Raw genomic sequence first — 22,259 nt, 5'->3', positions numbered from 1 at the left:
TAAGTACATGAGCGTGAGATCCTAAGATTCTCACCCAACTTTTATTACTAGGGGGTGTTTGGTAAACGACGGATTGGTGATTTTTTGGCATATTGAAGACATTAGGGGGTGTTTGGTAGACAGTAGATTGCAAAAAAAATCAGCATATTTGGGGCTTTTAGCATATTTGACCAATCAATATGCTATTTGGTATGTTTGGTAAACAGCATATTGAAATAGTAGATTGAGGTCGAATCTACTATTTTACAATATGCTGTTCTCCCCAGCATATTCTAACAGTAGATTGGGAAAAATTATGTTCACCTTTTTACCCCTTAAAAATATTGATCCTACCTTTATTATAGAATAATTAATTTAGTCAATAATTTATTTATGTCCTTATTTGTCATTTTACAAAAGATTAAGATAATCTGCTAATTTAAGTATGTTAATTACCAAACACCTTTAACAAAATCTGTTAATCAAATATGCTAGTCAAACCTGTCAACAAAATCTGCTAATTATAATCTGCTTTTACAATCTGCTTCTGCCAATAGTAATCCGCTGTTTACCAAACAGAGCCTAGCGTGTTTGACTCATGAATATGTTGTTTGGGTGTTTGGTAACTAACATATTGAAATAGTAGATTGGGGCGCAATCTACTATTTTACAATATGCTGCCCCGGTGCCCCCCAAGCATATTTGATTACTAGATTGGAGGAGATATAAATTGACATTTTTATCCTTGGAAACATATCTTTTTAATTAATTGTTCATGTCCATAATTGGTCATTTTACAAAAAATAAATAAACAATCTGCTAAAATGAAATCGCTAATTACCAAACACGCTTAACAACTCTGCTAATTATATATTTTAGTCAAACCCGCTAATAAAATCTGCTAATTATAATTTGTTTTTGTAACCTGTTTATGTTAATATTAATCCGTCGTTTACCAAACATGGCTTTAGTCTCCATAGTCATGGACATTATTAGATTTGTTTTCCTGAAAAACGTTAAATAGAATTAAAAAAAAAAAGGGTGCAAAAGTAATAATCGAACCCCTTTAGGCCCTGTTCTTTTGGACTTAATTTTAGTTCTAATCGATTGATTGATTTGCTCCATTGATTGATTGATTGATTCGATTGATTGATTTCAATTGATTGATTGATTCGATTGATTCGATTCGATCGATTCGATTTTTTATTTCAACATTACTATTATTATTCTTATTGATATTGATATTCTTATTATTATTTTTATATTAATGTATTTACTATTGTTATTATTATTATTATTATTATTTTTATATTTATTATATTACTATTATATTTATTAATAATTAATTCGTATTGTTTATATCATTATATTTATATTTAATACATTTATTATTATTATTATTATTATTATTATCATTATTATATTATATTTATTATTTTATTAATATATTTATTATTATTAATATTATTCATAACATATTTATTATTATTATATTTAATATTATTATATTAATAAGTTATTATTTAATATTTATTATTTTATTAATATACTCATTATTAATATTATTAATCACATATTTATTATTATTATTATTATATTTAATATTATTATGTTAATAAGTTATTATATTAGACCTATTATTATTATTATTATTATATTATTTTTTAGTTATTATTATTAACATATTATATTATTATTAATAATGTTATCATTTATATTACTAATATATTATTATTATTATATTAATATTTTATTTTTTATATATCTTATTAGATTATTATTATTAGATTATATTAATATATTATTATTATTAATGAATAATATTATAATAATATTTATTATTATTATTGGTATTATTTTTATTATAATATTTATTAATAATAATAATAATAATAATAATAATAATAATATAATCTTTTTATTATTATTTCAGTTCAGTTCAGTTCAGATCAGTTCAGTTCAGTTCAGTTCAGTTCAGCTCCATTAAGTTCAGTTCAGCTCCATTAAGTTCAGTTCAGTTCAGTTCAGTTCAGTTCAGACAATTTCAGTCCAAAAGAACAGGGCCTTAGTTTGTCTAAACGCGAGATTAAACACCTCAAATTTTAAATGGTGTAATTAAGCCCACCGGATGGTTTACACAAAAAAGAAAATTCAATAAAAAAATAAAATAAAATTCAACCCATTACCAAAAATCTCACGAGAAATTGAATAATTCCACCCAACATATATGTATCTAACCTAAAATGTAATAAAGTTAAAAAAAAATTACAATATTTTCTTGTAGAAACAAATAATCATTATTGGGAAAAAAATAAAAAAATATAGAAATGGATTTTTTTTTTCAAAACTTAATTATGAAAAACTAAAAAAAGTACTCCCTCCTATTCATTCATTTTGTCCCTCTTTCCTTATCGAAGCTAGTCGGATTTTTGTCCCTCTTTCCTTTTTTGGTAACTTTTGTGTGGTCCAAATTTAATTACATGTGGGGTAGAGTGGAATAGAGTGTTTTGTGTGGTCCAAAATCATTTTCTTAATTCTTGTGCAAAATAGAAGGGGGACAAAATGAATGAATAGGAGGGAGTATAATATTTTTGCATGTATGTTTCATACTTATTTTTTTAATTAAACTTTTGCTAGGGTAGTTGGTTAAAAACTTTTACTAGTCAAAATGAGCTATATTATCAGGGTATTTTATTTTATTTTTTCCAAATTTTTGGCAAATTTAATTATTTTCCGACTTTATGCCAAAGAAATGAGGTAACAATTTTACAGCTGCGTGACAACTGAAAAGCATCCCCCTACTACTAAGAGAATAAAACTCTTAGTAGTTTTCCCGCCTAAATTACATAATCCTCATATGGGCCTATTAATGAGAATGAGAATGGATAACAGCCCACTATATTGTAGTTAAACGTACATCCCACTATATTAGGGATAATCTAGGGTATTATTATACAATCTCCATAATTACGACTAAAATTAGTATGCAATCATCTCCATAATTATCATTTTTCATCAGTTATTACATATTTGATCCGATGATATAAATCTCACTAGATTTATACATATTTGATCCGATGATATAAATCTCACTAGATTTATGCCTTTAGTGAATATCATAATATAATATTTATTTTCTGAATAAAGTTGACAAAATAATTCAAGTAAAATTTATTAATTTATTCGGATTAAAAGTGTCGACTTTCCTATTGTATTTATTTTAATAGTAAAATTTTATCAATATGATCCCTAAAAAACTGAAAATGACTTGAAACTAATACTCTAAATGCAAACATATCTAACAATAACATCTAAAAATTACCGTGCTTTAGCACGGGGTCTATACTAGTTTTCAATGAATTTGTTTGTTCATTCTTACATGGGCCTTTTAGCAATGAATCAATGATGTAGGACAAGAATTCAAAAGCCTACCTTGATCTAAATGAAGCCCTAATCTCAGTTGATTTCAAGTAACCCATTTCTTACACATTACGGAGTGTATTATTTTATAAGATTTTTTAAAAACCAAAAATATGCCAAAGGAATTTCACATTTAATATAATTTATAAATCAATACAAAGATAAATATAAATGTTAGGAGATATCGAGAGTATCTCGAGACAGCTCAGTATAAGGAAATAAGAATAATATGATTTAGGAAATCTATTGTATTTTGGTAAGCATAGATCTAGCAATATTATCGTCTTGTTCCGCAAGGCATGAGTTTTGGTATAAATACCAAGCTTAGGGAAGTCGATCCAAAAAAAATGAAGTAATTCGCTAAAAGAGCTCATTTGACAACAAAGACCTTAAGATAGCGTGTGCCCCCAACAGAGCTAAGTCGTCTGACAGAAGAACTTTTTGATGTCTAGATACTCTCGATATCTCCTAATTTGTGCAATAAATACTAATCATTTTTGTAATTGTTAGAGGCAAGAAATATGTAATAAATAGTTATTTAAAAGAAAATTCATTTGTGAGGAGTATATTTTAATAAGACGTACAAAATATGTTGAGTCGAAAACTCGAAGGTAGTATTCGACAAATAATAAAAATTGATGAACACAACCCACATGTCATGCATTTTTCCTCCCTAAAAACACCTGTGAATATGCTATGCCGTCCGTGGCACCCAAGAGTGGATGTAATACAAGATATGTGGTGTCTGAAACACGATTCTAACTATTCACATATAAAAGTGCGAGCAGAAATGTTATTCCGCCACACAGCCATGATTCTCAAACACGATTCTAACTAGAAACTATCGTAAACCATATGGTGTCTCAACTCTCAAACACGATTCTAACTAGTTTTGCTAAAAGTTTCGAAACTCGACTCATTTTACCATACAACCATTTAGCCATAGATATTATACCACCACTAACGCGAACAAAAGTAAGAACAGATACATTATTGAGATCTAGTCGTCGATCCAACCACCTGAAGAACTATGAGGGTGTTGGTAAGGGTCACGACTAGGTCTTGATGTGAAACCCATCGGTGCACCAGGATATCCCTGATTGTACCTGCCAGTCTCGGGAAGGGACCCATGACCAGTATCATAACTGCTTCTTGTTCCGTAGTTTGGCTGATCCAATCTAGGACCATATGAATCCATAACTGACATGGAACCCCTTCTGCCATGAGTACTATTATCCATGGAAAACGCTGACGGCCTAAACCTTTGTCCTGGTTCACTATAAGGGTGAGTTGCAACATGGCCGCCTGATCCTCGCATGTAATCCGGGGGCCACTCTCCCGAGATTTGTGGAGGATAATCAGGAACATATGGCGAAACTCGTGGAGGGTAGCCAGCGTGAGGGCCCGCATCTACAGACAATCTGCCACCTGGAGGTATATTAATGTGAGGGTCGTGTATTCCGACCCGATCATCATATCGACCAACTGGATTTGTGTACCCGCTTCTCATACCACTACCATAAATTGTAGATCGGTCGAATGGGTCATGACTCGGACCCTGCATCTCCATATTATCCAAAGGGAATTCTTCAAACCCACGAGGCTGACTCTCCCGAAGATATCTTCCATCTCTATAGCCGGTAGGCTCAAATTGAGCACGACCCGGATCCATCATCTCAATATTAGGAGGAGAAGTTTGGTACCTTATAGGAGGGGAAAGGGTTCCACTTCTTGCATTGGCAGGGGATTGATGGGGCAATCGTTGTTGAGGATTGTAAGGAGAACGAGACCGTTTATGTTCCCAGGATGATCCAATGTCCTCTTTTGTATAAGTCTCTTCAATGGGCCTCTTTTTCCTCGAGTCCTTATTGACACTTTTATCTTCAGGGATACTATTCTTACGTGCTTCTCTAAGCTGATCTTTGAGAGCCGTCTGCTTCTCACCTGCTGTCGTTTCTTTAAGCCGTTCAGGCTCATCAATAAAGGCAGAAACACCTTCAGTTTTTGTCTCGGTAACATGCTCAAGTTTCTCTGAGAATCCTTCAAGGCCTTGTCTGTTAACATGATTGCCCCAGCAGAAAAAAATAATAAATAAATTAAACAAGTATTATAAAACACAAGGTACACAGCAATTAAATTCCCACTCTTGGTAAGTTCAAGAAAATGGCTCACTAAAGTGTCTGCGCTTCTTTCTTTTGTGAAGTAGCGGTCCTTCGATGCAGTTCTCGACGCAATTTCCATCTTGGGTCACTCGGAAACAGCCTCTTTGTGTTGCTAACACAAGGGTAAGGCTGCGTACATCCTCTCCCCCTCCCCCCCTTTTTGCAATTTGCGGGAGCCATGATGGCTCTGGGGTAATGTTGTTGTTGTTGGTAAGTTCAAGAAAAAATATCCATGCGTGGATTAGGGGTGTGCTGACAGCAAATTAACGACATTCCATACACATTCCTGGGGTAATCTTAGTTTTTAAAAGCTGTCATTTATACATCATATGCCTATTAATTTTGCATAAAATTCATATTTTTCAAAAAACATTAGCCCTTTTACTGATAATGTAAAGCATAGTAAACTAGTTGCATGCCTCGTAAACTACACCTAAGTCTCGTACTTGGTGCGCCCAAGGCACACGTTTACAAACACTCACAGCAAACATGGAAAGGCAAAATAAAAAAAATAAAAAATAAAATAATAGGGATATTATACGGGTACCCCTGAGTTTTTCGCTTTTCTATGTTGTACCCCTCCTTTTTTCATATTCTACATTGTACCCCTAAACTTCTTACTTATTTCTCTATCATGACCTCGTTTAACTCTCAATTAACTTTATCACTATCAAACAACCGTACTTTGAATTTTATTTCGACGTATTAATGTTGTATCACCATCCTACATGAGAAACATCAGAAATTACCTTTAATAAGCACAAACTACTATTAAAACATCCGTTATGATTCATGACATGATAATGGAGATTTGATGAACTTTAAGTTAGATTCGTATACTATTTGGTGGGATAACGAGTAATTCGGCGAACTAAGAATTAAATACGTAAGTAATCGAGTAATTGGAATGGTAAATAAACGATTTAATAGGTCAACTAAGAAACTAAGTTAGCAAAGACAATAATTAAGGTCGTGGTATAGACTAATGTATAGAGTTAGGGGGTACATCATAGAATTTCAAAAATGTAGGGGTACAACATAGAATACCGAAAAACTCGAGGGTACACCATAGAATATCCCAAAATAAAAACACTTGGCTCCTTGCTGCATCATTAACTTTGAACACCCAAAATGGCCAGTGAGAGGGTTACTAAGAAAAGGGTGAACTTGATGGCGCCTCAACACACAAAAGTCAAATTTGACAATATAACACTACTCTTCTAGGCCTCTAGGCTCTAGCCCCTCACATGCTCCTGCCTTAAGTGAGATTTGGGGGTTTGATGGGTTTGATGTACAACTTGTACATCACATAGGTTGTTTAAAGATGGCAAAGTCAAAGACTAGCAAGTTTTATGCTCAAGATAAAACTTACATCGGCCAACTGATACCTCACAATATAACTAAGGTCGATAATTCAGCGAGCTCTTTTGCAATATTACATCACATATTACAAAGCCAAAGAAGAGCAAATAGTTAGACAAGTAAATATGATGTGTGATATTTTTTACTTCTAGGCTTCGTTTGGATATTAAAAATGGAGGGAAGGAGAGAGGAAAGGAGATAGGAAGTTTTCCCTACAAATATTTCCTTTGTTGGCGGGAAAATAATTTGCTTTAATAATTTGCTGAAGGATAGGTAAATGACTCTGCAAGTAGGTATTGTACTTACATTGGACTAACATGGAACCGTCTTTTAAGAGACTAAGGGTCGACTTTATACGTAATAAAACCTACCAATCTCGATCTTACACAACTCATATTAAGTATAACTGCCGGTAAATTAAGGTTCCAATCACTCGCATTTAGCCAATTCTGTTAGAAAGAGCATAAACTGACAGGAATCAGCTAGGAACTTAAAACTTACTCGTTTTCTCCTTCTTCTAGATGACCATGTTCTTTTGCAACAGCCTTGTGTTTAGTAGTCCAGTCGTGCCGACTCCATAGATAAAGAATTGGAGGCACAACATTCCAGTCTTCCATTTGTTTATCATATATGTCGACAGATCCAGGAAGATAAAATGACTGCAAAGGTTAAATGCCAACCTATCAGCACATGCAACCACATCCAAGAATAAAACAAACGACAACCTTTTCAATTTACCTTTCCTGAAAGTCGATTTCTATCCTCCCAGATCAAATCATAGCGTATTTTCTTTTTATCCAACCTAAAAAAAAAAAAAAAAAAAAAACTTCCACATATAAGCACATGGAGCAAGAACAACGAACGTGAGAGCCCAGCTACCAAAAGGAGAGAACTTGCCTTTCTGTCTCAGAAGGAACGATAAGAATAAGGAGCTTTGGTTTAAACTCTAAGGCTTTGTTGATGAACTGGTTGGCAAGACTTGCATTCACCCCAAAAGGAGGATTAAGACCAATGATCTGCACCAGTACAACCAAAATTATAATGTGGGACATGTACTTGAAGTCAGACGCGACCCCAAAAGGTCATAAAAAATAATTTATACAAAGAAAAATTTCTCACCAACTGAGCCCCAGTAGGCAACTCCTTGGGTTGAACTTCCATCCAGTTTCTTTTTTCAAAGTTGAAGTCATCCTGCACAAAATATATATTATCCAGCTGCCTCAAAGCCACTCACAGAGAGGGTTGGATGTATGCAACCCTACCACAGTGATCAAACCACTGAGAGACTGTTTACAATGACACGCGGTGAAAATTGCGTCAAGAATAGCATCAACCACAGCTACTTCACAAAATAGGAAAACACGCTAGTTTTGTTAGTCATTTTTCTTGTTTCATTATACTCCGAAGCCAAGGAAAAGTGAACCTATGGCTTCACTGAAAATGGAAACGATTTACACAAGGTACTAATTTAACGAGGACCAAGTTTAGAGCATATACGACAGCCAGGTAAGTAGTTTAAACAAATACCATCAGGATTAGAAATAAATAAAAATGAGAAGTGGTGATTATTCCCTAGAGTCTCAAACAAGATATGATATGATGCAATTACAATGAATTGCAAGAAGCAAGGAACGGCTAAAATCCAGCAAACATTAGCTATGTATGTAGACCCTCTGGTTGCCAGTCTGTCCAATACTTGCATCTCTCCCCCTCCAAACCCCATAAAAACAAGAACTATTTGTCTCCTTGCCAGGAGATAAGGAGGATTTCTTTGACGAAGAAAAATGACATCTGCAGAACAAAAACTGTTTGCAGATAGGAGTACCTAGAGATTCAACAATGTTCCGTTCCAAATCTATTAGAGCTTGCAACCCTATTACTCACGTCTGTTAACAACTACATGAAGTTCGTCTAAGAAATAATAATATGGGATATCCTTCAATTACAAAAAGAACTGTTTCTTAAGACCTATAAACATCCTACGTAGATCATCGCACTTGTAAAAGATGAGAGTGAACCTTGGGGAGAGACGGAGGGAGTATAAGACATAACTAAAGATAGCAATCAAATAACCACAAATAAGTTTTATGCTTCATATCAAAGTAAGATACTGGAGAAATTAAGAAACATACCTTTGGGCGGAAAAGATCATAGTTCTTGTAATTGCATGTTTTCCCTGTACTTTCGAGTTTTTCTTTCATAAGCCTGCTGAAATCATTAGCTCCACAACAGAAATCAACAATCTGTACAGAATGGAATTGCTTATCAGGCCACTAATTTTAAAATCTGGAAAATTGCAACTCATAAAGCTACCATCTTCAAGTAGGACCCAGACTTATCTCGAGAAAAAGTTAGCCGGAGGCCACTTGGAACACGTTAATGATCCAAAAATGTACATAATAGGAAATTATCTCTCATGAGAAATTACAAAAGTGAATTCTCATAAGATAATTTCCCCATTTTGTCCATTTTAAAATCATTAACGTGTTCCATGTGAGCACAGGTTAGAAAAAGCGCACAAAGTATTCTAAAGCCAATTTTAGTGGAACGGGGGATTTTGTTGATAAGTAAAATATACTCCCTCCATCCTAATTTTATTGTCCCCTTCTTCCTTAAATTTATCCCAAAATAATTGTCCCCTTCCTCTAGATTATTAACTATCCCCTCCCCACCATAATATTATTGTCCCAGCTGTCAGCTCTCTATAATTCAAAGGGTAAAATTGGTAGTTCACTTATTTTCCTTAAATCCTACCAAAATAGAAAGGGGGACAATAAATATGGGATGGAGGGAGTAGTATTCACTCAAAGACATCAAGAAGGAAACCTGAATACAAAACAACACCACAGGGGTGATGCCCTAATACCAAAAGGACAAAAGTTACTAAATCAGGAGTAATCTTTTCAATAAATGAATGGTGTACTTGTGACTATATAATGCTTGTATGATAGTTTCAAAAATAGTAAGCAATGAGCAATCTTGAGAGAACCCTTCACAGCATAAGTTATCAACTAATCATACCGTGTCGTTGCTATTGATGTACCAGTGAACTTCTTCAACAATCTGCGCATAAATTAGACTATCAGCACAAAGATTTTGCCGAGAATGTGAACTTAAGCCAAAAATATCGAGTTAAGAATATAGTATAGAAAAGCTTCAACGAAGTTCACATTGAACGGCTGCAACATTTCGGAACCATTTTAAATTCTTTACACCATTAATTCCCTATTTAGTAGCAAAGCATATCAACATATATAAATAACCTTGATGTCTCATACAACTATACAGGAGTAGGAAATTGCCATCTTCAAGTAAGATGTATATATACTTAAAAAAAAATGAAATTACAGATTGTCAGGGCGTTAGGCTGAGAATGAAAACCAAAGATGAATGTTAATGCTAATGCCAATGTAATTCAGGCAACAGAGAAGTCATCAAAACCCTATCACTATACATATATGACAGTTTGAAGCCCATCAGTTCTACTACACATCAAACACAAGATAACAATCATAACATATCCATGTGGCGCCAAAATTAACACATTTTTTTACACATTAAACAAAATTGCGTTGTTATTGGAACTAAAACTAATATTAATTTTTCTGTTAAGCAAAAACTTATATCGAAATGATTTGCGGAATTTCTTGTTTACCAAACGACAAATGATAAGCAAAAAAAACAAATTATCCTACCTTTAGTAGCAAAAGGAGTTTATCAGGATTAAAGCATAAGTTCCTTAAATTGTGAAAAAAGCAATTTAAATTAATAAAAAATCATGCTTCAGTATCCATTAAGTATTCAATCTTGACGTGACCGTTAATTGTAAGTAAATCATTTAAAACTTAAAAGTAATGTTCAGCATCACAAAAAGGCTAATGCTTGGCTATGTGTATAGAAATAGATAAAGTCAAGACTCTAGTGAACATAATGATCACCAATATTTAAATGAAAGATCAAGTTCACCAATTATTAAGAGTTTAGACACAAGTGCACAAATGCAAGCACATAATATACAGGACATGCACATGCACATACCCACATACGCGCTTGCGCACACAAAAATGTAGTAACTAAGACTATGAATTCAAACCTTGAGCAAATTTATTGCTAGTCCACCCCCATAGAAGTCGTGAAAAGAACATATATCATGACATTAAAAAATAGGAGGATAAAGTGAAAACAATTTACCTCTTTAAGCTTGCTTTCCTGGGTAAAATGGCGACCAAATGATGTATAGCGCATACCATATATGAAAGGGGCAAGATAGACTTTTAGCTTGCTCTGCACCATAGATAAAACAAACAAAAATTATTTACCTCATAACCCGATTACTTTACATCAGCTACCAACGCTATAGAGCATTAGAGCGCATGACTTTAGTAGCCCTCCTAATCTGAATACAAGCTGAGCTCTCAGATATCATAACGGGGCATCTCTTTCCGAAACGCCGAGGATTGAATTTAAGATGCTAGATTTAAAGAGTCTCATATCATATTTCAGTCAGAGTAAACTAAAAGTTCTGGATTTAAGATATAACCCGGTGAATTTAGCACACATTTTATGACTACTACAAATGATATCAGCCCAAAATAATTATAAAAACAAAAGGATGGATCTCAACTATCATCTCAGGAAAAAAAAAAAAAAAAAAAAAGAGCTAGAAAGACACAGGATAATTTTCACAACAAATAGGTACGAGTGAAAACATAAATTCAGAACTATTGAAGATGAAGAAAGGTAGTTTAGCAATGTTACATAGAACTATCAAAGTACTAACAAAATTACCTTCCATTTGGCCAACTGGTCAAGAATCTTTGGCTCACACATAGCTTTTGCATCTTCAATACTCCCCCCTGCATCTAGCTTTCTAATAGCTGCTTGAACAGACTACATATATATTCAGGAATAGGGAAAAAAACAGCATGTCAGTCGAAGAGGAAACATTTGACATAAGGAAAAGGCCAAAGCGGGAAAATACACAGGACGAAATGTTCAAATAACCTCTAACGTGAAAAGCCACTTGTAGAATAACCTATAACCTTACAAGTAAGGGAAAAAAGGAAATTCTTAAAAAGAAATTCAAACGAGCATCTTAGAAGAAAAGATCTCTACATTTGGAGCAATTGAGATTGTAAGACAATTTTCAAAGGGTGTTTATTTTGGCTGTACACATTTACCTGAATTGCCCCTCTCATTTCCACTCCTTTCAAATTCATTCAATTACTACCCTCTCTTTCATTATCTCCTCCTCTACCAACTTCTCTTTCTTCTCTCCCCCAACCACTACCGCCCATCACCTCCCCGACCAACGCCAACCACCGCACTCAGCACAACCAACATCACCCCTACCAGCCTCCACCACCGCCTCCATTAGCCACCCCAAACACTGCCCATATGTGTATTGCATAGAACAAATTTGGTAAAAAAAAAAAAATGTATGCGATGTCAGACAAATAATTGAGATACTGCGATATTTTTTTCTCAAAAAAGAATATTGAACACAATTTGTACTGCGTCGAGAAATTTTTAGAAAATAAAATAGAAACGTGTACTGTGTAGTGTGTACTATTGTCTACTGTACTGTGTTGAAAAAAATAAATAAGAGAGAGGAAGTTACAGTACAACAAACACAAAACAACCTCCCTCTCCCCTACCACCACCCTCAAAACCAATCTTACAACCTCAACCATTCGCATCTCCAACCACCAACCCCCACCACAAGTCACCAGCCACTGTGAGGAGCCGTTGACGGCATTATGAGTCCGACCACACCAATTTATGCTGCGCTTTACACCACCCTTGCTACCCCCCTCCACGAACCCTAAAACCCCCCACCCTCATGCCCACCATGCCACTCTTACGCAGCCCACGTCGTTCATGAAGTCCCTCCCCACGCGCCGCCACTTGACTACCACCCAACAACCAATCTTCAACATAAACAAACTTAAAACCCTAATTGAAACAACCAAAAAACCCCAAAAAAATTAATTTATCTCGTTAATCGTAGTTTAGAAATTATATAACCTATTCTACAATCAATTTATGACGATAATCGAAGAAATTTGATGTACTTTGATAGATTTGCGAGGTTCTAATGTTAAAATTGGAGAGAATTTAGTTTGTTCTTTGTTAAGTTCAAGAGTATGCAAATGGAAAATACGGTGCAAAAAGTACTGCGTTGAATAAAAAAACGTATTGCGAAAATAAACTATGTTTTCAAATTCTTATAGATAAGTAAAAAGAACTAAGTATATCAGTAGAACAACCACAAATGAAGTCCAAACACCATCTCAGTATACCATAAATAATGAACCAAAATTTATCAGTTCTTCGATTAGTTTAAAAAATTGCACCCGGAGTGCGCCTAATGCGCGCATTGGATGAGGCAATAGCCAAAACGCTTCGATGCATTTTAGATGCGCCTTTTATATAAGGCTCACTAACCAAAACTCACTAGTGCGCATTTTCCATATCTTTTTTTATCTAAATCTTAAATGATGTCATTTCTTTTCGCTATTATTCCCAACTTTTACTCTTTAAATGTTAGACAAACCTGAAAACTCCTGAAAAAGGTACTGTTGGCCAAAATTTGATATAGAAATTACAAATTTGTTGCTAAAAATAAGGCGCTTCGCATCTCAAAGGCCTGCGGTTTGTCGCTCCGGCCCTTTAACGCCTCACTGTGCCTTGCACATCTTCAAACTAAGGTTCTTCGTCAAAGTACACTTGACTTTCCCCTTCAAATTTTATTTCAATATATACCAGGATCTCCAGAACTAGGCTTAAAAAAACACAGAGCATTAAACTCAACTCAATGAACACACACTGAGCCGCCCAGCCTCATCAGGCGGGTTGGATACTCTGTCGTCACCGAGATGGCGCGCTCCCATCACCCCTTAGAGAAGAACGTCAGGAGTCCAGTGATGGGAAGGAAAGGGGCTGGGTACACCATTGAGACTTGAATACAAGAGTATATACAGGATACACCTGTGTTAAAACCTTTTTCTCAAGATGGCATCCGGGGTGGGGAGCCGGCAACTAGCCAGGGAAAATCTATCTTCTTATCAGTATTGAGTTATAGTCCCTTTGAAAATAAGATGGGTTCCAACCTATTCAGTTATAACCCCTTTGAAAATAAGGTGGGTTCCAAGTTCCAACCCATTAAATTATGCTTCTATTTCTTCATCCTAAACATGTACTGCCCTAGCCTTTCTAACACACTAAAGTTTCATACATGCATTTTTGCGATTGGATAAACCATCTATAAATACTCACATATAAGAAATATCAAGGGCAAACGGGCAAATTAGGTACCTTTGTACATCTTTCCACTTTTCCATCTGTTATACTCCTACAGGGATCCATTCTCTGCTTGTATACACGACTGGGGACCCATTTCTCATGTTTCCGAATGACATCATCCAATGTGATCTTAGAAGAAGCTTCTTCCATAAATTTGAGAATCCTTTATGGAAACATGTCACAAAATATCTTCGTTATAATATTGGCATATGGGGATTCAATAAACCATAAGAAAATACCAGCAGATAATGACCTTCTCAGGGTAAACACTGGATAGAACATTACCTTGTCTCTGAATCTGAATCTAGTTTCACTTCAGACTTTTCCACTGTAATTTTGCGAATTGTTTTAGGCTTCACCAAATCTGACCCCTCAGGATTCTTCAGCACAGCTTTTGCGGAAATAGGCTTCTTTTCTGAGGACATGATCCCCAATGTGTCAGTGCCTTGCGGTTTAGGTATTTTCCTGTCAGTCATCTTTTCTGAGGACATGTTCCCCAATGTGTCAGTGCCTTGCGGTTTAGATATTTTCCTGTCAGTCTTAGAAGGATGTTTGTCCAGGAGAGTCCTTTTAGACTCAAAAGCAGGTCTTGGTCGAGAAGGCGCTACAGATGGCTTTTTGTTTTTCTGCAATACTCTATGCTTCATAATTCTCTGCGCCAACGGTTTCATCTCCTTTTTAGCATCACCAGGAAATATGATATGATTTCTCAGAGGAGTGCCCAAGTCCTCATCGATTTCATGCTTTCTAGTAAGGACCATAGAGAAAAATCAGAATAATCTGACGGACTAATAATGAATGTTCACACTGTATATTGTACGTATACATAGAAGGTTAATGATAAAGAAAATGAATAATATCACTCACAAACAATATATCAAAATGCGGCCAGCCAAAAGGTTATCCCATGCTCTTTGGACGATACCCGCATCTTCATCATCTTCAAAAGCAATCTTCCTGGTAAATTTAGGAAAACAAGTTGAACCTACAACTGAATGAAAAGGGAGATAGCATAAATAGCTGAAATTACAAATTACCTAGGCAAACATTTTCTATGGTATGCCTTTGGACAGCGCCTACACACAGCCATCCGCAATTCAGGATCTATTCTATCTTCCGGCTGTCTACAAGCAAAGCATAGGTGAAGGGGGCAAGTAAATGGCTCTCCTGCGGCAATGTCCTTCTGGAGTGCGTTTGAAGCCTCCTCGTCACTCCGGTGTAGTTGTTTTGCAACACAACTAGGATGATAGAAGTATCCACAGGTTGCATTAAAACATTGAAACACCTAAATATGGCAACACAAAGCAGGTGCAAAGTAAACAAATGATACCAGTTGTCAATATGAGAATGTGAGAACAAATAAACCATCATGTGATATCATAATGTTACAGGTAAAACTACAACATTGGGGAAAGGCCCTGCAGGAAAACAGCATCATGACCTCATCTTGAAGCATTAAACGGAGAATTTCACACAAGATATAGGCCAAACATTGTTTTGAACTAGACGTTGATCATTTTATTATGCACTTTAGGTATACTTATGGATTCAGCCGAGGCCACCATATTAACTCTGACCTTGATCGTTATTCATTGCATTATAAATGTCTTCATGGTTGCAGTCACCTTGAATTGGTTGCAACGCAAGATGACATTTAATACCGTGGTTTTGGGTGCTCTTTTAAACGGGTAACTTTGGGTCAAGTCAGTTAAGTGTTTCCAAGATTACGGTAGTCTCATTCTGAATTAGCTCAATAGAGATCCTGAAAAATTTTGATCCTAAATTCTATAATTCCTCCATCCCAAAATAATCGTCTTGATAGTAAAATGCACGGAAAGTCGGGAAACCAATTTATATAATTGAATAATGAAAAGTGAAGAGATGTGGGGCAAAAAAGAGGCTGTTTATGAATAACCCGAGATGAAAAATTGTGTAGAAGTACATTGAAAGATGGCTATTTCATAATAGAAAGAAGCACAGTCACTTTAGTGAGCCATGTTGCTTTATTAGATTACAATCCAAAATCAAAGGATAATGTGCCGGTGGGCACGATGGCTCCATTGGAAATGGAAACTCGAGTGTCAAACTTTCTCTTTTAAAAAATTGGTACATGCATGTATGTTCAAACAAGCGTCTTGACCGTTCATGTAGATTGAAGACAGATGCATGACTCGTTTGGTAAATTTTAAGATTATCCCAAACGCCTTTACCTGTAACTATTTCTATAACATTTCTACATTAATACTCCCTCCACTCCATTTGATTCTATACATTTGTGAAATATCTGAGGGGTATATTCTAATCAAATGCATAGAATCAAATGAAATGGAAGGAATATAAATTTGTGATCTAACTTGCGTAATCAAGGGAAATCAATCAACAAAGTGCAATATCTTTACTGTTACTTTCACTTTTTTAGACTACATATACTCCATACACAAAGTATACGGGGAAAAATTCTGCGACAGCCAATTTCAAGACTCAACTACCAATCTTAAGATGTAGTCTCACACGGAAGGCATGAGTTTTGGAGGGGCGCTTGAATTCACATGCTGAACAAACAAAGCAAGAGCAAAAAAGAACATTACACAATAGGACAAAATTCAATATCTAAAAAGCATATACCTCAGCAGCCCCGGAATCTTTATCGGAAGAACCTAACACCCCACAAGAATAGCACTGATGTTGCTTATGCTGACAATTCTGACATTTGAAAGTCTGCATAGCCTGTACAAGGAAATTACAGAACATATTTTTCGTGAAAGAAAAATAAAGAGCTTTATTAATTTATTTATTTATTAAAAGAAAAGAGCTTAGAAAGAAACGGAAAATACAATATACCTCGACTTCTTTCGTAGAAAAACCAAGCGATTTACATTTTGAATCTGCCTCTTTAGCAGCTCTAAGGGTAGCATGGAAAGATCTCATGCAAATTCCATCACAGCTGCATAAAAGGGAATCAACTATTATCACAATTAATCATTGTGGTGGAAATCAAAACAAGAAGTAATCATTCTGATGTTCCTCATATATCTAGGTCAAATACACTCGATAAAAAAATAAAGCACGAATTTGTCAACCTTCAAAACAAAAGAGAGAAAAAAATAAAATAAAAGCTAGGAAAGAAGAAAATGGCTACATCCACACAAGAGGTTCATAAGTTCAGTACTCCACATTCAACATTCCCAAATTAACTTTGCAACCGCACAACGTCACATTTCACATAACTGGCGCGACTGCACAACACACATTCAGTAAAGGTTTTCACATCCAGAACTTTTCATCTGAAAGAAAAATGCTTTATTTATGTTGAAGATGTTTCTGTCCATGTTTGAGTCTCTCCTGCATCATTACATATTCGCCGACATGTGAAGGAATTTCAGCTTTTCCAATACAGAAAGGTTTATATAAAGAACAGCCAAATTTTGGTCATTATGGCTAACATGACTGAAAAGGGTAAAGTAGCAGCCCATATTCAACCATTGAACAGCAATACTGCAACTGGTGATTAAATTTAAGTTTATGAGTAATCTTTTGAGTTTACGGTTGTAGTTGTTGAAACATTGACGATATAGCAATTTCATGAAAAAATGTGATGGCATTTTTTAAATGTGAAGAAATAGGCCGTCATGTTGTGTCACGTAATATTTTATCATTTTATGTGCCAATGCATCATGAATCATGATACACTTGAGCAATTCGCAAACACACTATGGTCATAGTCACACACATTTTAGTACCCACCTCTTATTGTTGCTGAAAACACAAAAACAATACAACAACAATAATGCATTACAGCAGTGACTATAGGTTCCCGTTAAACAACAGGTAAGACAGAATATATACACACAATGAAATTTTGTTAAAGAAATGCACAGTCATCAATTAAGAATATATTGAGATTGGGATGTGGATACTTAGAATTAGGTCAATGTCAATACTAGTTTTAAGGTCCAATCACTAGTCACACTGACTGCACTACAAACATGTCATGGACGCAAATAGAATGTATTAATCAAAAGCACTAAGAATCCGTCAAGCAGTTAAATAACAGAGAATATACATACCACAAAATAGAACCACCTTCATCACAAATGGAACAGACAGAATCAAAAATATCATCATCTTCCTCATCATCTTCCCCATCTTCCCCATCAAGAGAACCATCTTTCTCAGTTAAAGAACCACCTTCCTCTAAATCATCGTCTTCAACAATAAAAGCGCTCTTTCCTTTACTTCTTGGATTCTAAGCACAACAAAAATGAGAGTACATACATCACTAGCTTAGTTCAAGTTCCACAACACAAGGAAGATGTCAGAACAAAAAAATTCAAAATATAGGATGCTAAAGATTAGCATACCTCCGGATCTTTGTTAATCTTCTGAAGCTTCTTCTCAAGACACATCATTAGGTACTGGCCAGAAACCATGTCATCGTCAATTAACAAGGAACAACACACAAAATATTTTATGAATATTAATTTCTATTAAAGTCTAAAACACAATAATAGATAAAGGTTGACAAAATGAAGTTAAGGGGTCTATTTACAATCCGTCTACATTATTCTCTCTCCCCTTCCCTTCTTTTCTCTCATGTAAATAAGTATCGTCCATGGCCCCATAGTGCCCCAACTATACACTCACTTTGAGCGTAAGTACTACTACTGAATTTAATCGAGTTAAAAACAACGATGATGTAAAGAAATATAACAGATGAGGAAAGAAAGGATTTTTATCCGCTATTGAAGTCTGTGAAAATACAGAAAATTCATTTTGGAATTTACGAGAACTACCCATATGAAGTTATCTTGTCTTACAGAAAATACATCCATTTCACAATATTACCCAGGATGAAGATAATTATGCATTTGTAAAATCAGCATCCAATTGATTTACTCACCAGCTGAACACCAGTGAAAGTTAGCTTTAAGCTTTTGACTGTGAGGAACTAGATTAATTTAAAATCTTGATGAAAAATGAGAACTTCGTCATAGAGCTAATTGCCAACAACAATTTCCATCCACGTTAAAAATTTAGCTCCGAAAATTCAAAGCTGAAGGCACATAAAAATAACTTTATACAAGCCTTCTATTCAAAATTAATCCCTTCTAAATAGCTTCAAGCATGCATATAATCAAGATGAGCAATTCACGGGAAGTCGGGAACCACTGGCTTCACTTCCAGTTCAGAAGCATATGGAAACCACAAAATACACTAAAAAGTAACCTAGTATATTATAATGACAACAAATATTGTGCGGAGTCTGCAGACATGTTACATATCTTATAACTTAACCAATTGCTTAGTGAACCAAACTTCCTCCCCTATTTCCATGCTCGCCCGCAAACAAGATCAAACTATATGTGACAAGATGGTAAACATGACAGAGATAGATGGTAAGGGTTTTGATAAGCAGTCATTTACTTCTTTTTCTTTGCTGGATAGTTGTCTAGAACTCTTCATGTTCATGCACACTCATGTGATGTACCTTGATCTCTCTCATGACGATTCATGGTTTATGGTAATACGCTGCTTACTCACTTTAATGCAATTGTAAATTCATTCACATCTAGATGTCAACACTTCCAAAACATGTTCAAATCTTTACATATAGTTATACATCCAATTAGCGCAAGCCCTAAAACATCTGAATAATGAATCCGGCTTTGTGCCAAAGAATTTATGCTACCAAGATCAAAAGTCGCGAAAACCTCTAACCTCGTTTGCAATGCAAAAAATTCCAAACCCCCTCAAGGCTGCCATATTCATTACTAACTGTTTTATAAAACGGTCATAGCTTTCTTCTGGGGCAAGGTCGCACTAACCTCAATGAGTCGATGATTCTAATTAGCACTCTAAGCTTCGTAAGGTGAATCCAGATACCTTTTCGGGTGGCATTGCTCCCACTTATTGAATTGTAATTCTGTACACTTGATGACCTCTATGCTACATGAGATTCTTTTATTAAAATCCTTATTTTTCTATCAGCAAAAAGGGAAAAAAAGTGTATAAACGATGGGGTTCAGCTTCTAGAGTTCTAGAAAATATTGATAGTTAATACTTCATGTCCTCGTCAAAAACAACACCAACAGGAAGCATACAAAAAGTACCAATAACCTAAGGGGGGAAATAATCCAAACAGCATATATCAAACTAACAAACCTTTGATTTCTTTAATGAGTCATCACGCTCTACAGCTTTCTCAATCAATGCTTTATGATCAACTAGGTCATCTAGAGAAGGGCGGCCATCAAGCGAGCTACAAAATAAAAAAGACAGTGTACAGATCATTTCCAAGCAACTCCGGAATTCCATGACCGTGTACTAGAAATGGAAAAAGGGCAATTTATCGCACAAGTACCTGAAAGTTTTCGACATTCTATCCCAAAGATCATTTCCAAGCAACTCCGGATTTCTCTTCACTAAATTTAGAAAATTCACGGTTATTAACACTGTCCTACTAAACTCCTCATAAGACTTCCTTGGTCTTTGAAGCGTGATCCAATTCTTCTCATGAAGTACAGATATCTCAGGCTTTACTCCAGAGATATCAAACTTCCAAGCTTTCACAATCTTATAAAGATTCCCAAGTCCATCACCAGATTTTCCACGAACATAGATCTTCATTCCTGAGCTTTTTTGGGCAGCCTCCCTTGTACTCCACCAAACAGGAAGAACAGCAAAGGAGATAGGTTCCGCCTTGTCATCCTCAAAATAGTACTGTGTCACAGACGACGGGGCTTCCTCCGCTTCGTCATCAGAGGACGCCATATTTCTTTCTGTGCTTAATAAACAAATCAGAACCTTAACAGAGCAGACAGGGAATCAAATCATCAAATTTGCGAATCGATTTTTAAAAATGATACAGTAAACTTTTAGTATCATCGTTGAAGTGTTGAACTCTAAACTGTCTCCCATTCAATCCCCAATCACAAGCAAGCAATAAAACAATGCCACATAGACACTATTACTTGTGTGCCTCAAGAGTTCCCGCAAAAGGCAAGGTAGCTGGTTCAGTGTACACAGCCTTACCCCTGCGTTAATAACACAAAAAGGTTGATTTTCAATGACCCAAATGAAAACTACGTCGAGAATTGGATGGTCTTTAACTTCACAACTTTTATCCAAAAAAAATCACAGTTACTTTAGTGAGTCATTTCGCTTTATTCCATTATAATTCAAAACCGAAATCCTCAAAATCGCACAAAACCCATTACATAACAACAAAACAACCAATGATGATAATCAGTTATCAGCTACAATAAAACATCCTTCAAAGCAGTATATCCAAATATTAAACTAAACCCTAAAAAAAGCATCAAATTAATCTCTTTTTACCATAATTCAAGTGTCATACAATTAAATTTCCCCCAAATCCTCACAATAACTCCAGAAAATCATTAGCAACAGCATTATAATAGCAAACATGCAAAAACACCAGGAAAAAAATCGCAAAATTCAATTCAATTCAAATTATGAACATCATTATAATGTTAATATATGAAGCCCTAGAATTTATAGAAGAAGGTACGTATGAAGCAATTGAATTGATATTAGAAGAGAATACGACGAAAATTGATTGAAATTAAACCCTAAGGATCAATTAGGTTTACCTTTGGGGACGAATTTAGGGATTCAATAGTGTGATTAATTATCGCTCGAACTTTGAAGATAAATTAGTGTTTAGTAACAATTTATATGCAACCAAAATTATTACTCGTACTGTATTTGATTAGATTATAGAATAGTGGAATACGGTTCGGTATTAAACTAGCTATAAACAAGGGAGTTGTGTATTCGTATTACATTTGAACTCAGATCATCACGTTTTTTTTTTTTTTTTTTTTTTTTTTTTTTTTGGTAACGAGGGAACCGCGGCCATCATTACGTATTTAAACTAAAAAAAAAAAATGGATAATTCACACGGTATCTGAGCTTTGCAATTTATGGACTATAGAATCAGTTGTATATGTTACGGTATAGAATCTGAGCTTTGTAAAAAAGTATTTGAGCTTTATATTAAATAATATG

General features: G+C 35.0%; 1 protein-coding gene across 2 annotated transcripts; it reads right to left on the bottom strand.

Annotated features, from left to right (window-relative positions):
- Positions 1 to 4,141: 4,141 nt before the first annotated feature.
- On the bottom strand, positions 4,142 to 22,054 carry LOC141646806 (protein ENHANCED DOWNY MILDEW 2). Of its 2 annotated transcripts, none has more exons than XM_074454770.1 (20): positions 21,842 to 22,054; positions 20,590 to 21,007; positions 20,391 to 20,487; positions 18,590 to 18,643; positions 18,296 to 18,474; positions 17,070 to 17,172; positions 16,854 to 16,955; positions 15,266 to 15,513; positions 15,096 to 15,185; positions 14,514 to 14,975; positions 14,241 to 14,391; positions 11,712 to 11,813; positions 11,115 to 11,207; positions 9,945 to 9,986; positions 9,056 to 9,166; positions 8,043 to 8,114; positions 7,821 to 7,939; positions 7,662 to 7,725; positions 7,425 to 7,582; positions 4,142 to 5,453 (listed from the first exon to the last, which is right to left on the bottom strand). In XM_074454770.1, exons 2-20 carry the CDS (start codon positions 20,997 to 20,999, stop codon positions 4,400 to 4,402), a joined length of 3,711 nt encoding a protein of 1,236 aa, XP_074310871.1. In that variant the 5' UTR covers positions 21,000 to 21,007; positions 21,842 to 22,054; the 3' UTR covers positions 4,142 to 4,399. The 2 variants fall into 2 exon arrangements, with proteins under 2 accessions (XP_074310871.1, XP_074310872.1); XM_074454771.1 differs by having other exon boundaries at positions 20,590 to 21,262; positions 21,842 to 21,929.
- Between the last annotated feature and the right edge of the window lie 205 nt (positions 22,055 to 22,259).

Source organism: Silene latifolia, chromosome 3 (assembly GCF_048544455.1).
Source record: "Silene latifolia isolate original U9 population chromosome 3, ASM4854445v1, whole genome shotgun sequence".
Classification (NCBI taxonomy): Eukaryota; Viridiplantae; Streptophyta; class Magnoliopsida; order Caryophyllales; family Caryophyllaceae; genus Silene; species Silene latifolia.
This window is presented reverse-complemented; position numbering and strand designations above follow the sequence as displayed.

Coding starts and splice junctions, on each gene's coding strand:
- LOC141646806 (XM_074454770.1), bottom strand. CDS start 20,999: ATGGCGTCCTCTGATGACGAAGCGGAGGAAGCCCCGTCGTCTGTGACA. Junction 18,475..18,589: donor AGATTAACAAAGATCCGGAG/GTATGCTAATCT, acceptor TGTTGTGCTTAG/AATCCAAGAAGTAAAGGAAA. Junction 7,940..8,042: donor TGCCTACTGGGGCTCAGTTG/GTGAGAAATTTT, acceptor GTACTGGTGCAG/ATCATTGGTCTTAATCCTCC.